This window comes from Hippoglossus hippoglossus, chromosome 11 (assembly GCF_009819705.1).
Source record: "Hippoglossus hippoglossus isolate fHipHip1 chromosome 11, fHipHip1.pri, whole genome shotgun sequence".
Taxonomy (NCBI): domain Eukaryota; kingdom Metazoa; phylum Chordata; class Actinopteri; order Pleuronectiformes; family Pleuronectidae; genus Hippoglossus; species Hippoglossus hippoglossus.
Genome location: NC_047161.1, coordinates 22,013,173 through 22,030,871, shown reverse-complemented (window position 1 = coordinate 22,030,871; position 17,699 = coordinate 22,013,173). Strand labels below are relative to the sequence as shown.

General features: G+C 41.9%; 1 protein-coding gene across 4 annotated transcripts; it reads left to right on the top strand.

Moving 5' to 3' along the window:
* Positions 1–301: 301 nt before the first annotated feature.
* Positions 302–16,790, top strand: atat1 (alpha tubulin acetyltransferase 1). Of its 4 annotated transcripts, XM_034601213.1 has the most exons (11): positions 305–685; positions 978–1,038; positions 1,500–1,591; positions 1,844–1,901; positions 2,033–2,146; positions 4,791–4,892; positions 7,413–7,458; positions 12,107–12,181; positions 12,937–13,150; positions 14,777–14,866; positions 16,751–16,790. In XM_034601213.1, exons 1-11 carry the CDS (start codon positions 591–593, stop codon positions 16,764–16,766), a joined length of 963 nt encoding a protein of 320 aa, XP_034457104.1. In that variant the 5' UTR covers positions 305–590; the 3' UTR covers positions 16,767–16,790. The 4 variants fall into 4 exon arrangements, 3 of the variants coding, with proteins under 3 accessions (XP_034457106.1, XP_034457104.1, XP_034457105.1); XR_004615511.1 differs by lacking the exons at positions 14,777–14,866; positions 16,751–16,790 and adding an exon at positions 13,962–14,064 and having other exon boundaries at positions 12,937–13,213; XM_034601214.1 differs by lacking the exons at positions 14,777–14,866; positions 16,751–16,790 and adding an exon at positions 14,130–14,394.
* Positions 16,791–17,699: the final 909 nt, after the last annotated feature.

Here is a 17,699-nt window from a genome sequence, read left to right as displayed (position 1 = left end):
CATTTGCTGTTCATAGGTCTTATATATTAACTATAATTAATGCAATACCTTATTTCAACTGATTCATTGTGTCTAATTATACAAGGTTATTTTAGGACCTTGGATTAAGAACTGTTTCTGCTTTTTATGCTGGCACACTAAATATTTATGTTTTTCATGCTATCTTTGTAGATATTACAACACATTTGACAATAATAGAAATGCTGTTGTGTATGGTATAGCAGTGGCATATTTTGAGTTCTGGTATTGGGCTGTTGATTTTGAGTTCTTTTGATTGGCCACTGGGCTGGTTTTCTCAGACCTGGCAACCCTGCTCACTGCCACACGGACACAATGGAACTGCTGTGACAATATCTAGCAGACATCCCTTGTTGTAACAGAGTCGTGTCTCCGTCTGTCAGTGCAACGTTGAATAGGTGTTGTCTTTAGACTGCTAACAGCTAGCTTACTGTCATTTTTGCGTTAACGAATTAGCTTGGTGAGAGCGCTAATATTAGCTAGCTAAGCAGCTGCTTGAGCTCTGCTCCTTGGTTTGGTTATATTCCCTCAGATACATTATTGCTCTCCAACTAATCTGATTGAGAGGGATTATGGCGTTTCCTTTTGATATTAACCAGTTATTCCCCGAGAGGGTCACGCTCTTGGACCAGACTCTTGTTGCGGAAAATCGTAAATCAACAGAAAGGTGAGTTAGAAGATCCGATGTTCCTCTTTGTAATTAGTTTGTGTTTTACATAGTACCTACTGACATATAGTACTGTGTCTGGATCTCTTAAGTGGAGAGAATGTCACATCTAATTTCAGAAGTCTCAATTTAAGGTGTCATGCGGATGTAATTGAAACCTTTCCTATGTGTTTTCACATTATTCTCTCTGGCCATTGTCATACAAAAGATAATGTCTTAGCTGTTTTACAACAATGCCCAATTGCCTCTTCTTATTTTATCATATTTTGTTCTACCATGTTCACCTTTGCAGACCAGATCTTTTGGCACACATAGTAACGGTCATTGATGAACTTGGAAGAGCCTCAGCAAAGGTGAGTTTCTGTAGGTGTTTTTTATGATTTTATGTTTTTAAGTATGTTAAAGCACAGTTTATTTTGTAGAGATATATACTCAGTGACCACAGAAATAGAACACTTATTGCTGAGAACTGCCTTTTGCCCTGATAGTAATTCTTGACAGAATCATTAGCATTTCGTGTGTATAATCACACCCTTTCAAAGAGCAATGCACTTTTAATGAATATTCTGTATGACATTTGAATTAGAATGAATAATAATAAATAATATATAATAGCGGAAATACTAGATCTGTAACCACACCCATCGACAGTGATGTCAAGGTGTTCTGACATAACCTTGAGTTCAGTTCTTCATCGCCACAGCTAGGGCGCTTGATATTGTTGATAGTAGTTATTTCTAAAAAATGTCCAAGGTGATGTCAGCCCTTTATGCTGGGTAATGTACTCATCCGTGTGGTTCCTTGTTTTCCACAGGCCCAACAACTCACAACTCCAATAACAAGTGCTTCCAAACTACAGTCCCAGAAGCATCAGCTGTATCTGCTGAAGGACGTAGAAAGCAACAGGTATATCTTGTTTTGTCCCTCAGCTTTAACGTATTTCACACACACACACACACACACACACACACACACACACACACACACACACACACACACACACACACACACTCTAGTCTCTGGACTTACTTCTTCAGTCATACTCTGCATTTACTATAGTGAGAGAAATTATTCATAGCAGAGAGTCTTGATCACTGCACTTAACTGTACAACCCCCTCCATCCCTTTTGAATTTGCTAACCCTCCTTTCTCCTACAGAGGACATGGTATGGTTGTGGGATTTCTCAAGGTCGGCTACAAGAAGTTATTTCTTCTTGTGAGTCACCTATTTTCCTCTTTTTGTTAAAGAATTCTGTCTTTTCAGGCCAGCTATAACTCTACATGTTAATATCTGGTTGAACTTCCTTTATCAACTGTACAGTTATGCTTGTTGCTCTTCCTCCACAGGACCGACAGGGTGTGCACATAGAGGCAGAGCCACTGTGTGTTTTGGATTTCTACATTGCAGAGAACTTTCAGAGACATGGCTACGGATCAGAGCTGTTTGACTTCATGTTGCAGGTGAACCATTTCTCTCTTGGCCAAATTATTTGAACATCGACAGACAAGGTGTGATGGGACAAGACAACACAGATCTTGTTGATGGGAGATACTGCATGTTTTGTTATCTTGTAGGATAATTAGAAAATGGGAAAAGTGGAATCAGTGTTGACCGAACAGGTGACCAGGGGCCTCATTTATAACCGTTGTGTACGACTAAAAAGAAAGATGCGTACGCCACTTCTAACGCAACGTTGGGATCTATAAAAACAGCCTTTATGGGAGACTGTGCGCACTTGTGCCCTAACTCTGACCCATGCGTGTGAACATTTTGGAGACAGGAAAATAGTGATGCAGACGTAAGGTGGTGAACTAAAGTCGGATTATTGATCCAATTCATCATTAACATTAAAACCAACAGCGTTATTTGTGCTTGCAAGACATAACTGTTCTATAAGAACCTTCAATTGAAGAAGATATAAATCAACTTACAGCAAATTATGTTCAGATTCCATTAAACAGTGTAGTTGCAGAGCCAAGTCATTAATAGTTTTTAATATCTTCTAACACTGTGCGTGTATGTACAAGAAGGAGTGTGTGTAAAATCACTGCAGTGAACGTTACTGTGCCATCAGGCGCACAGAGCGCACTGGAGATTACTTACCAAAAAAAAATGATATCCCAAAGTGGAGGTTAGAATCCCACTTGTTGAGAAATTTTTGACCATCCTCACACATTACTGTATATGCCACTATATAATGTATATTTTATATTATATCTATACAGGAGAATAGCGCCTGTCTAATTCCACAGATACTCCCTTCTCTCTTTGAGCAGTACCCAAGGTCAGGTTATAGATAAAGGGCCAACCAACAATGCATTGTAGTGTCTACGTTAAGGGACTTTCATATCTAACTCAGATGCCCCAGATAGAGAGGCACCAACTTCAACTCTTTATCAGTAGCAAGACGTAAGGACACAATGTGATTTAGGAATGCATACTATAGGCTTATCTCTCCAATAGAATACAAACATCTACAGCAATTCTAGCCATTCATGGATGTGCTGTTAGAACGGGTGATGCAGCTGCTGCCTGAGTTCTCCTTTCACCAGCTTCCAGAAAACTTCCATAACACCACTGATGTGTGAAGTAACAAGTCCAATTGCTCTTGATATATAAATACTGCGGTGACACTCTGGCATAATGCACTGGCACTGATAGAGGAGTGCAGAGAGGATTAGGAGGAAACAAGTGCTCAGCGATCACAAAGATTTTTTGTCCCATGATGATGACTGACTAATCAGCTGATATAGATTCTATAGATCTGTGATCTTGGATCTTTGTGCTGAACTGAGTCCAGTATTACACAGATTGACCCGACAGAACCGAACCTGCACAAACACAAGTACTCACCACTCATTAGCCGACAGGTCTGTGTGTGGTATGATTAACACTGTATAATATTTACCTTTCTACGTAGAGCCTCTTTTAATCATTAAAAAAAAACCAATTCTGTTAAATTCTATAGAATGGGGATATCACAGCTGTCCCTGAATTTAATAATCCTTCAGTTTTGGATGATTAAAATATGCACAGGCAATACAACAAGTTCCCTCACATTCTAACAGTGCCAAGCGATTATTTTTTTGCCTCCATGTCAGACATACGCTTTTAGTATGTTTTATAAATGAGGCCCCTGGTGTTTTTTTAGGATTTAATGCAGTTTCCATGCAAGTTCTTCTAGATCCTTTATGTGCATTTGTTGATCTCTCCAATTTATTTGTGTTCAGTGTTTCCCAACACAGGAAAACAGAAATCTCATGGAACTTAACAAAACTATAGGTTGATAAGTCCTATTTTTTTCAACCATGGTGAATGGCTCAAAGTAAAATGAAACCAAGGTCCCAGTATGCTTTTAACAACCTCCTCAAGGGTGAAAAGCCTGCTGTTGAAGGTATTCAAAATGGCACACACCTTCATTCTCTTCATTCATTGCACTCGGTGACACACAAGAGGTGGCAGTAAAATTAATGATACAATTAAATTTGATGTTTATTTATGAGTTACATTGTTTTGATTTATTCATCTTTGATAATTACGGTAATTCAAAGTTCAAAGTTTAATGTCCATCCAAGCCTTGAATTTGCTTCATCTGTCAGTCACCTTCATTTTTGAAGTTGGAAATGAACAGGATGGTTGTGCTGGGAGACCCTGGGTGGCAAGGGACTTTGCCACAGTCGCACCCAACACAACCTGACGACAGCCACTTCTGACTAAGCATCTTTTATTAATGTAATCAAAAACATGAACTCATTAATCACTTACAATCACAACATAAATTGCCCAGGACGTAACCTCCTTGGCAGCACAGAGATCTACTCTGGCTCTGTGTTTCTCCAGTCCATGACACAGTCTCTCCAGGTGTGTCAGTCCCCTCTGTGTATCAGTCTCCATTTGTGGCAGCTCTCTGCTACATTTTAAACCAACTAGATTCAGCTGTGCCAATTGCCATCCCTTTTACAGCTGGAGGTGCTTTGATGAGCAACCTCCATGAATGCATTTTTTAAATTAGTTGAGAGAAATTAAAAAACTTTACCCTTAAACAAAGTTCATTGCTATGTGCTGTTTATCACTAATGGCATGTTTTCTCTTTCTCTACTTTAGCACAATAATTTAGAGCCGGTGCTGATGGCTTACGACAGGCCCTCGGCAAAATTTCTGTCGTTCCTGGCAAAGAATTACTGGCTGACACAAAGTGTCCCACAGGTATAATCTTCACTTTCCTATATATTATGAATGGGGTTAGGGTTAATGATTAGTTCTCTTTTCCAGTTCTACTAATGAGATATCTCTTCAATATCACTTTTCCCTAAGGGGGCACAAAGACAACAACATGCGCTTTAATCAGACTTTTTAATAGGGCAGTGCATAACCCAAGTGTCCTGCATGTTGACCTGCTGTTCAGGGGGGTTGCGGGAAGGGTGGGTCTACAAAGCAGCACTCAGTTTATGGTATAAATAACTCATAAAAACATTTTGTTCAATATATTGTGTATTATAGACTGAAATGCATGCTATGTTGTAACATGCGTCTACTGATGCACTTGGACACATCATCAGTGGTAGCACCTGGGGTCATCGGGTGTTACGGGTCTTTCAACTTCAGACACCCTTGCACATTGATCAGTTCCACTGTTTGTCCCTCATTGATCCACAACCATTGTGACACTGCCTCTGAAGCTCTCCCAATGGCTATACTAGGCTGAGACTACTAATTCACTAACCCTTCTCCTACTCTCTCTGTCAATGTAGAGTGTTGTTAATAGGGTTTACCGATGTTTTCTTTCCTTAATGGTACTGGTAGCATTTTTTTTTTTTTTTACCACCAAAACAAAGAAAAAAGAGGTTATTACCAATAATATGGTGGGCTTATACTCTGATTTGATTAAACCAAGACTGAACTGTTTGACCTCAATTCTTAGTGTCATGTGGAGTAAGCGAGGCAGTGGGCATCGCTTGCCCAATGCTATCCCAGCGATGGAGCATGGGGATAGCGGCATCATGTTCCACATTATGAGGGAGATTATTCAGGATTGAGTTTTTCCTTTTTTAATAAATGTGTGAAAATGTTTTAAGTTTTGTTTGTGCTATGTCATTATGGGATATTCGGTGTAGATTGACAAGAGCCAAATTTAATTATAACAGTTTTCAGCATATGGCTGCAACATAAGAAAATTTGTAAAGAGTAAAGTGGTCAAAATGCTCTGTCAGTAGCCCATGTCTGCTTTTATAGCCAATAATAATAATAATACAATTATTATTACACAACTCTCTAAATTACATTGGAAAGGACAGTAGGCCTTGTTAGCTATTAACCTGAAAACTGAAACATGTTTTTGTTGATCATTCCACCTGTTCATACTGGTTATTAAAGAATATCCTCTTGGTTTGCTTTCAATGTGAGTGATGGGGTCAGAATTCTCATACAACAGGCCGTCATATTAGAGTAAGATGAGTTTAAGAGCATATTTTATTCAGAATGAGGAGAGGACTTGTCCCAGTCAGTTATATAGAGTGTATTTTACGAATTTTAGTGCTGAAAAGTTGTATAAATGAAATAGCCTTGCCATGTAGCACAATGAAAAAAAAACAAGACATGACACACACGTAGAGAGGATGTCAAGAGAGTTAGTGGTGAAAGGAGCTGACACTGGTGTCTGTGAAAGAAAATCGGTCTGCTGCACCCAGCTGCTCCACCTCTCACCTGAAAAATGCGGGGGATTGATGTTGTTGTGAACGCGTCTTTGCAGAGAACCTCCGACTGTGTAGTGCTTGTGTGAAAGGCAAACTCTGGGTAAACGTCATAGCCAATGGGTCAGCAGTAGTGGCCAAATCACTGCCACTCTCCTACCGGTTTCCAGCTAATATCCTCTATTTTATGCCAGAGCCAAAAGGAGGCTCTCTCTGCCACTTCTCCCAACCTCTGAACAGCAGTTTTTCTCTTCTGCCCTCTTACTCCTACTTTTGTCATCAGATTCCACAATGATTGAGCTGCGAATCCATGACACCTTACCTCCACTGTAAACAGCCTTGTTGTCCACCCTTTGTCCCGACACTCATGGACCAGCTGTTGCTACTTTCATTTTTTTTCTCTTTGCTGCTTCCTCACAACCCTCCTCCCACTGGATTGTTAGCTCTAGCAAGATGACTTTCCTTCCCTCCTGAGACCACATGACGATATCTGGTCTCAGGGTTGTAGATAGCATCTCCTTTGGGAAGAGTTTTCTCCCCTGGGTGGACTGCAGAAGGGTTTTGTTTTGCTCCTCCTGGGCCAGCGGGCTTCTGACCCTTTTTCACGAAGTTGATGGTACTCAGCAGTGGTTTTGTTTTGGCTGGGAGTTTGTTTCATCTTCCCTGCTTCATGATGTCAGCAAGCGTTATCAACACTTATATTCTTATACTGTATATAGATTCTTGGTGTTCTGTGTTTGTACCCCCATGGTTCAATGCAATTATTGGAAGTCGCTTTGGATAAAAGTGTCAGCTAAATGATAAGTAATGTTAATGTAATGTAATGTAACACTTTATCATGGCGCCACCCAAAGCATATTTAAGTTTTGAAAGACAGAACCCCTCCCACAAGGATACAGGCAGACGAAAACTGAAGGTAAACTGAGTGTGTAATATTTGTATTTTGTATTTAAAAAATCTTGATCTACTTCTTCCCTTTTTTTATCAACCTTATATCAAGGCCCGTTTTTGTTGTCTTTCTGTTTATTCTATCCAGGTCAATAACTTTGTGGTGTTTGAGGGATTCTTCCTCAACAAAACAGGTAACATTTTCACTGAGTAATATGAGCTTAAAATTATATTATACAGTGTGTTGTCATTAAGTTCAGTTACATAACATTTGCAGCTTCAAACTTCCTTTGTCCAATAATTAGGTCTAAATTTATGTATGATGCTTGGTCTATAAAGAAGGGTCTACCTGCAGCTTGCTGTCTACAAAAATATGGCCAGTACAAAGCCAGTGGTAAAACTCCAACCCTGCAGAGACAGGCACACCCCCATGTTTTGTTTTTTAAGTACTGAAATTGGCAAAGCAGAAAAGACTAAAAAGGTGTCATGGTAATTTTTTTTTTAAATTAACAGCTAGCTAGAAATGTGTAAAATCCTGATGTCACATCAGCTCCTGTTCCATCAATTTTCTGACACTGTCTGAAACTTCTGAAATGCCTTTCTAGCAAAAAAAACATGATTCAAAGATAATGAGTATTTCTTTATAAATAGTTGCTGTTACAATTACAAACCTTCATGGTTTAATTTAAGTTGTTGTTTCTTCTGATATTTATCAACATCCTTAGAATATTATCTTCCCAGATTTCGAACTTCAATTTCGTATTATTAACATCATTAACATGCAAGCTTCGAGTTTTACATTAGAAGTTTCTCTTCTCAAGAGAGGACACTTGTTTTCCCTATTCCGCATGCTGAAGTGTTCTAGGGCAAGAAACTAAACCCCTAAATCGCCTATTCTAAAAAAGAAAGTGTTGCACAAGGGATGCACTGATGAAAAAAAAAAAAAGAACAGTACTGTAGGGCGCTTTGAGTGGTCATCAAGACCAGAACAGCACTATATAAATACAGACCATTAACCATTTATTCAAACTTGTTAACACTTAACTTGCCAGAACTAATGTCTGATTCACATCATTTAATAAATGAACACAAATATGATCATCCTATATTAATATATTTATTTCAAACTTTTTTATGTGAACCCAAATTCAAATCAAAGTTATTTGCATTTTTATTGCTTGTTTATTGGCTATTTTGTACCACCTTTTGAATGGGATATCAGCATGTTTTGTAGTAACATGGCCTAAGGTTTAGAAATGCAGTAGCAAATTGCAGAAAGACTAATGTATTCCAAACACGGGACAGGGTGTAAGGTCGCTAGTCAATGTCTAAATTTAAGAAACATTGGCATGGCTGGTGTAAGATTGAGGCTGCTTATAACTGTGAATTTTTTGAGAGAAAGTCAGGAGCTAGATATTTTGATGATACATAGTCTACACTTGGTTTCAAGTTAAAGTTTTAAATCTGCTTTGAGCAGTATGAGATTTCAAGACCAGTATGTAGATTGTGCCTTAGGGTGGATTCCCTTTATAAGATTTCACAAGCCTTGTCAGCCTTCTCCACCAGCTAATCTTAGGCAGTTCTCTTTCTTAGCATTCGTTACGATGTCTCACTATGGGATACGCCCCTCGCGCGTATTCACAGAAGCACTTATACCAATTCGCCAGCCCTGATTGGCTAGCAGTCATGACGTCCACATCAAGGTGCCTTAAATACGGTGGACGCGGCGTCACACGTCATTCAAACACCTCTTCTCGCTTCACAAACAAACTACTTTGATCTGCGTCGATGCTAACTAGCTGCTGTCCATAGACTAGTGGTAAGAAACGCCCATCCGACTGCCTTCACCATAGGTAGTAGTTTTATTTTTTTTATTGAAACCAGCTAACGCGTTAACTTCCTAGCAAGCTAATGGCACCGGGAGCCTGCGGTCACCACACTGCCTGCCACTGGAGCTAGCTAACAGAGATTATCACTCCAGATAATTTGATCCCCTTTAGCACACCAAGCTAAATGGACCAAGCTGTCAAGCTTCCCTCCACCTCGCAACTAGGCGATGGCCATCGCCTGTGCACCTGTGGAAATAAAATCTCGAGCAAAGACATACATCAGGTCTGCTCAGCGTGTCTCGGGCTGGAACATGCCCGCGCCGGGGCTCCACACTGGATATGCTGAACCCGCTAATGGAGCCACCCCTGTTGTTGGATTACGATGAGGAGGATGAGTCCGACGGCGAGGATTGATTTTCTGGTGTTGGATGGTGACGACGAGGATTATGAATCCTCCTTCGTACCACCTGCACAGGCTCTCAGCTCTCCAAGCCCGGCAAAGGGCTCGGGTGAGGCGATTATGCCCCAGCCTAGCGGCGATATGCACGATGTGTGTAAACGCGCCGCGGAGAGACTGAAGATTCCATGGCCCGCGGCCGTGGCGGACGCCACAAGGTCCCCCTACGAGGAGAAGAAATTACCCCAAGCTAAAAGGGCCGGGAAACAGCTTCTCCCGGTGTTCCCGGAGCTCCTGGAATAAGTTACCGTCTCATGGAAGAAAAACCCTTACTCCAGCAAAATCACCATTCAAGGTGCGTCTTCCCTGGATGTTGAAGGGATGGCATGCCATGGAGCCCCTGGTGGCAGCTCACCTTCACCAACGGCTGTCAGCTGCCTCATCCAGTGCCCCCACCCTCCCCACGAAAGCTTCCAATCCGCCATGACTGAGCAAGCGTATAAAGCGGCAGCTTTGACAGTGAGGGCTCTCAATGTCACCTCCATGTTGTCAGCTTACCAACCGGAGATGTCTGAATCTGACCAATCTGTCAGATAGAGAAAAGGAGAACATCCTGGACAAGCCTATCGTCCCCGAGGGCGTCTTTGGCTCCGCTCTCGCCTCAATGCAAAAGCGCTGCGGGGCGAAGAAAAAGGAGGATGAGGCTCTACAGCTCTGCCTTCCGAGGAAAACACCTGCCGCGGCGCAACCACCCCACCCGCAGACTTTCGCTCAGGTTGCCTCTAGGAGCGCCCCCCCTGCTTTCTGCATCCCGAAGCGCCCCAGGGCTCAATTACCGGGTGCGAGCACCAACGGCACCCCGGACACCAAGCCCGCTTGGCCTAAAAAGCCCTCTAGTCAACCCAGGCTGCTCAACCGGCTACAGGCTTCAATTCGCCACAATACCCCCCCCGTTTCAACAGTCTCATCGCTTCCCGTGGAGAGTCGGCCCAGGTGTTACGGGAAGAAATATCAGCTCTATTAAACAAAAGTGCCATACGAATAGTGACACACAAGCAGAGGCTGGAGGGTTTCTATTCAAGGTATTTCCTGGTCCCAAAGAAAGGGGGGACCTGTTTACGTCCCATCCTGGACTTTTGCATTTTGAACTTGTATCTCAGGAGATACAAGTTTCGCATGCTAACACACACAACGCTGATACGTTTGATACAGCCGGGGGACTTGTTCACATCAGTCGATCTGAAAGACGCATATTTTCACATTCCCATTTATCCTCCGCACAGGAAATATCTGAGGTTCGCTTTTCAGGACATAGTGTACGAGTACCTAGTACTCCCATTTGGCCTGTCACTGAGCCCGAGGGTGTTTGTGAAATGTGTCGACGCCGCTATAGCCCCCCTCAGGGAGCGGGGTATACGCTTGGCCACTTATCTGGACGACTGGCTGCTGCTGGCGCGCTCAGAGCAAGAGGCTGCGGTGCACACAGGCCTTGTGCTGACACACCTGGCCGATCTGGGTTTTGTGGTGAACAGGGAAAAGAGTGTGTTAACACCGAGACAGGACATTGCCTTTCTGGGTCTCACGTTAAATTCACTGACCTACACGGCTCGCCTATCAGCCGAGAGAGTGGACACTTTCAGGTCCACTCTCTCATTTTGCCATAACACGTCGGGTCACGTATGGACTGTGCCTCAGGTTACTGGGACTGATGGCCTCAACAATATTGGTGGTGAGGCTGGGCAGGCTGTACATGAGAGATTTCCAGCGTTGGGTTGCTTCTCTCAGACTGGATCTTGTGCGCCACAGACGCCGCAGGGTAACGGTGTGCGCGTCGTGCGTCCTCACGCTGCGACCCTGGCAACAGCTTTCTTTCTTGACAGCGGGGGTGCGCATGGGCGCAATATCTGCCAGAAAGGTAGTGACAACGGACGCCAGCCTGTCAGGCTGGGGCGGTGTGTTCGAGGGCAGATCCGCAAATGGGGTGTGGAGCACGGCTCTCCGACATAATCATATAAATTAGCTGGAGCTGATGGCAGTGTTTCTGACGCTGAAACGTTTTCTGCCGTTCCTCCGGGGACATCATGTCCCCTTTTGTCCAGGGGAAATCCTCTCTACGCGGAGTGGACACTTCATCCGGCTGTAGTAGATCAGATTTGGTCACGTTTCGGCCGCGCGACAGTGGATCTGTTCGCATCGAGGGGGAATGCACATTGCCCACTGTTCTTCTCCCTGCACGACCAGAGCGCATGGATGCGTTCGCTCATGAGTGGCCGCGCGTCCCGCTTTACACGTTTCCACCTCTGGCTTACCACCAGACTGCCCTTCTTGCTACTGGGGTGAAGCGAGAAGAGGTGTGCTTGTTTTGAATGAGCATATTTAAGGTGTGGCACCTTGAAGCGGATGTCACGACTGCCAGCCAATAAGGCTGGCGAATTGGTATAAGTGCTTCTGTGAATACGCGCGAGGGGCGTATCCCATAGTGAGACATCTCACTCATGCTACTCAGAGAACCGGGGTTACGACAGTAACCTAAAGTTTTGCAGGGTGGGGGGAAGGAGGGAGTGAGACTCTATCATGTTCTGTTTTTGGCCCTGCTGAGTGTGTTCTCCTCTACAGTTGCCCAGTTGAGAAAGGTTCCCCTGAAAAAACCAGACGGAGAGATCAAACCCTACTCTGTAATGGAGAGAGAAGGTACAATCATTTCACTCAGCCATACACAGAAATTAAACAAATGCATTCAACAGAAGGAAACATTGGTGTCTGAAAACCGTTCAGCCATGTTACCAGCAAGGCAAATCATAGTGACAGTATGTGAGAGCAAAAGATGAATGTATTGTACAAACCCATAACATAAATATTAATAATCAATTAAAATAGATTTATTTTTAATGAGGTTACCTATCGTGCCTTCTACCGTTTTGCATTCGGATTGCATTGTTATACTGTGGTCTAATTGGCCTCTGCACTATACCATGTAGATATAAGAGTTAATTATTTGTTATAGCTGTGCATTGCAAAAGCATGTCTAGTGTCAGACAAGATCTAACTTATGACCAGTTAAAAAATTAACTGAGAAAAGAACAATTCTTTTAGATATGAAGAACAACAATTAGATTAACACCCACACATTTTTGTGTCTTACAAACAATTGTAAAGGTTCAAACTAAATGCTGTTTTTAGATTTACAATTATTTTCCATTGTATTCACTGTTGTTTTTGTTATAAGTTAATTATACTTGATGGAAATTGATTGCACACCCTGCTCAGGTGGACGAGTAAAACATGTCTTAAAATTGTTACAAATTTGACTACAGCCTAGATCACTGAAGTCATGTGCCACAAACATATAAACAGATATATGCATCTTCTCCATGATAGAAACAGAAAAAGTTCTTTCATGTTTTCATATAAATGAATTTACTACATAGAAACACTTTACTGTACAGTTGTAAATCAGGAGCAGAGGGCTCTTCCTTGGCCATTCCCTCTGCCTCACTCCCCCCAGCGGTCAGTATCGTCCCAGAGCTCCAATTCCCTCAGTGTGGGATCCTCCCCCAGCAGGGTGCCCCTTCAAGTCACCTCAGCTTCTGCAGTTGCAGGCAACAGAGACAACAGCCCACAGTCCCCTCTCACTGAGCATTGCAGGGCAAGACGCACCAGGTAAGAAATGGCATACATCCCGTCCTTCCTAGGTACAATGTGATATGTTTTTGCTGGGAATCTTTTAAAATAATTCACATGTAACTCCAGGATAGATCGAGAGCGATAAATTCTGTGATTCTGTCATTAATTGCTTGTGGACTGTATCTAGCAAACTTCCTGCAGTTCTCAAATGCCTGCTGGATAGGCACTGCTGACAGACTCTAAAGTGATTTATCAGATTGGTAGTGTTGAAATTTGCAAATGTTTTCCCCCTTTCGGAACCTTGGCACATTTGTTGCAAATTGCAATCCTACAGTCACTCTCAGAAAGTGTGAAAAACTTCCACACCGGGGACACAGTTTTCAGTTCAGACCCTATGGTTCAGACGTAAAACCATCACGCTGGTATGGACAGGCCCGGATGTATGATGTCATGAGCGCGACCAGGCGCGCTGTGTTTATCGGATGTTTTATCGGCTCTAATTACCGATTCCGATAAATAAATAATAATATAAAATTCCCATTATTGAGCCCATAATATATCAGACCGATATATATTTTGCATCCCTCCACAAAAGTATTTTAAAACTGCAAACACACAGGATGGTGGTTTCAGTTTGATCCGGATCGAGACCATCCTTTTTGGAGGGACTCAATTTAATTATTTGGGTCTGGACTGTTGCCCGAGGCATCTGTTATTTTGGTTGTCACTAAACTGAAAAGTCAAAAGGTCTCGACCAAAAGTGTTTGAACCCTTATAAGGGTGATAACATTTCTCTAATAAATCACTTAATTGTGTCCAGCATAAAGAAGCAATACCTGCTCTCGCCTGTCTATTTATTCTACTATTCCACAACTTTCTAAACACTGTCTCTTTCTCTCTCTTCCCCTTCCCCATCATTGTGTTGTTAAACCATTCCACCCCATTTATCTGCTATTACCTCTTGATAAATGTTGTTATCTCAACCTAACACTGTCCTCATCAACCACTAATACAGTTCTCTTAATAGATCTAAACTGGACTTCCATTGATCAGCCACTGATTTGCACCATAGGATTCTTCCCTTTGAAGAATTGGTTCTGGTGTCTTAGTTTACTAGATAGCCTGTTTCTTTTATGTGGAGAAAGAGACTAATGTTGATTATTGGACCGAAATCAGGAGAAGCTCTCTTAGGCCTTTTAGAAACATACATGTACTCCCCTCCTAGCAGCAGAGGGGAACTTGATAGGTCTGTGTTATCTACTTACTTTTGTTTTTTTTTAGAACCAATTAAATCTTGTGCCACACAACTGCAATTGAGATTGCCTTTTGTCATACAACAATCATGTACATGCATTAACCATTGTTAGTAACCAAACAATACTAATTATTGTTAAATGATAGGGATTATTCCATTCTGTGGCTTTTTATTTTTTATGTTTGGTGGCATTGATACACCCTGAATGCATTGTTTTCTCTTTGTTTTGTAATTATGTCCTTTTTTTCCCATTCTTCACTTTTTTGTTTGCCGTTGTCTTACTTAACTGTCCTTTGGATTGCACTATTCTCCCTTCTTCTACTCTTGTCCTTTTTTTTTTACCATGTTCTCTATATTTTTGGTTTTCTTCTCATCCTCCTTGCTTGCTGTTGCCATCTCCCCTATAGCCAACAGGGTCTAGCTGCTAGATGCAGCCTGTACCATTGGCACTTGGACACCAGAGCTGTTGGACTGCTCGACAGACATACACATGCCAGGTAAGATTCAGTATAGATGTTAACTTCAGTCAAAAACCTTGTTAGACTCATACATGGAAGTCATACTGATGCTTGATTATTTGCATCCTGCCTTCAAATGCACCTCATAGTTACGATATTGGAAATTCATGTGGTTTAGTCGTGTAAAACAGTGCTGCAAGGCTACGGCAACATGGACACTGATGTTGCAAGCTGGCAGGCATGTAATGTAATGCAGGAAATGCAAAGGCATAATGATTGAGGGAAAAGATGAAGCTGTTGAAAATATATTGGGAAATATATATTCCTCATAGTGTTGTAAAATTTTGAAGGAAAACTCAATCCAACTAACATTGCTAAAATAATCATCCATACAACAAAAAAAGAACTTTGGCCTTTGCCATTTCTTTAAAACAAACATCGCACAACCTGTTCTGAGGTCTAAGGCTGTAAACACCACAAGGCGGGGGTGTTAATATGGACTCTGTGGTAAACATGACCCCATTTACATGTGGCAATATGCTTACTGTGTTATACTGGTCATCATGTTTTAGTATAACATGGTTCACGATTCTGCACACTTGATCGCTACACTTTATCAATGTAGCTCTCCTCAGATCCTCTTCAGATGTTCAAAGGACTGTAAAGCAGAACATTTTTTATAAAACGTAGAGTACAGTGTGCTCAGGATTCTTTGGTTTCCTCAGTCAAAATGCTTCAGTTCTACGCATTTCTCAATAAGACTAGGATGTTAGGCGGTATTTGAGTAACAACATAGCATCCTCGCCTGTGTTTATCTGGCTCTAATTTCCAACACTTCAAACTAATATTCCAAATTAATGGTAAACAGTTGCAGCATATTTAGCAGCTGTCAGTTAAAAATGTATTTAATGCCTGTTCACTCCCAGAAACAGTTTAATAGACCCAGAGGTATACGATTCTAATTTCAATGCTGGCCTCTAAGGTCCATCTAAAGGTTAGCCTACTTATTAAATATTATCTCTGCAACTAAAATTTCATATAGTATAATTTGAGGACCATATATGTGATTTTAAATCACCATATTGCAGAAATAGTGAATGATAACCTCAGTACTTCCAGGACAGTGGTCTAGGGCTGCACGATATTAGGAAAACATGCGATATGCGATAACCATGTTGAATATCGCAATGACGATATGACTTGCGAATTTCTCCACAGAGAAGGTGTACAGCCCGGCCGCAGCACCATCTAGTCCAGTGTCCACAGACACACAGGGAGCCATGCACAGCTCCATTAAGTCCACATACAGTGTTAATTTTTCATACATTGGATCGTGAAATGTTATTATTTTTACAGTTTTTAGCGGTTACATCAGTAATTTACTGCTCCTCTCTGTGTCTTTATCATTTGCGCTGCCCACTGCGACAAAAGCGTCAAAACAAACCAAGCATGCAATCGCAGTGTGTATGTGTGTGTGTGAATATTTAATTCGTCAATTATCTCTGTTATAAGGTGCTCAATCGCTTTATAATGATAGTTGTATATTTTTTTTTTGTCTACGTTTAATAATGATATTGGCCTATAATCCCCACAATATTCCGTGTCCCTTCCTTGTTTTGGAATAACTGTTGTTATTGCTTCCTTCCATCAATCAAATTGTATTTGCATAGCCCATATTCACAAATCACAATTTGTCTCATAGGGCTTTAACAAGATGTAACATCCTCTGCCCTTAACCCTCAACAAGAGTAAGGAAAAACAAAAAACAAGAAAAGAAGTGCAATAGATGACATGTGTAATGGAGCACATCAGAAAGATAAGGGTATTTACAGCATTGGCTAGAATAAACAGTTTGTAGCATAATGGAAGGTAAATGAATTGTTAGTAATGGTCGAGTATCTGAGTAGACATATTGTATATCAGGCATGTCTTGTTGTAATCATAGTCCATGGTCAGCAGCCACCACGATCAGGATCCACCATCAAGATCGGATGCCTCTATAGTCCACAATCATGATCCACTGCTGCCATCAGGATCCACCATCAGCTGCCACCTCGATCGTGGTCCACCACCATTATCAGATGCCAACAAGATACAGGATCCGCAACTGTTATCACGATCAGCCAGCACGATGCAGGGTCCGCCAATATGATCACGATCCACCATCATAATCCACGATGTGGCCGCAGCCGCGGTCCTGGGTCTGCGGACGATAAGGCATAAGGACACCGAGGAAGAAGTCAAGTCAGTAACATGTATTGATGAGACATTAATTTCTTTGATGTGATAAGGAGGGAGAAGATGAAAGAGAAGCTGGAAAGAGAAGCTCCGTGTGTCATGTGTCCCCCGACCTTCTAGACCTATAGCAGCATAACTAAGAGCAGATCTAAGACAAGCCTGGACCGGCTCTAACTATAAGCTTTATCGTAAAGGAAGGTTTTAAGCCTACTCTTAAACGTACAGATGGTGTCTGCCTCCCGAACTGAAAGTGGGAGATGATTCCACAGGAGAGGAGCTTGATAGCTGAAAGCTCTGGCTCCTACTCTACTTTTAGAGACTTTAGGGACGACAAGTAAGCCTGAATTCTGGGAGCTCAGTGCTCTAGTGGGGTGATAAGGTACTATCAGCTCTTTGAGGTATAATGGTGCCATATTATTAAGGGCCTTGAAGGTGAGGAGGAGAATTTAAAATTCTATCTCCAGATTTAACTGGAAGCCAGTGTAGCGAAGCTAATACAGGAGAAATGTGTTCTCTTTTCCTGGTTCTTGTCAGGACACGTGCTGCAGCATTTTGGACAAGCTGCAGAGTCTTTAACGACTTACTGCTGGAGCCTGATAATAAGGAATTACAATAATCAAGTCTGGATGTAACA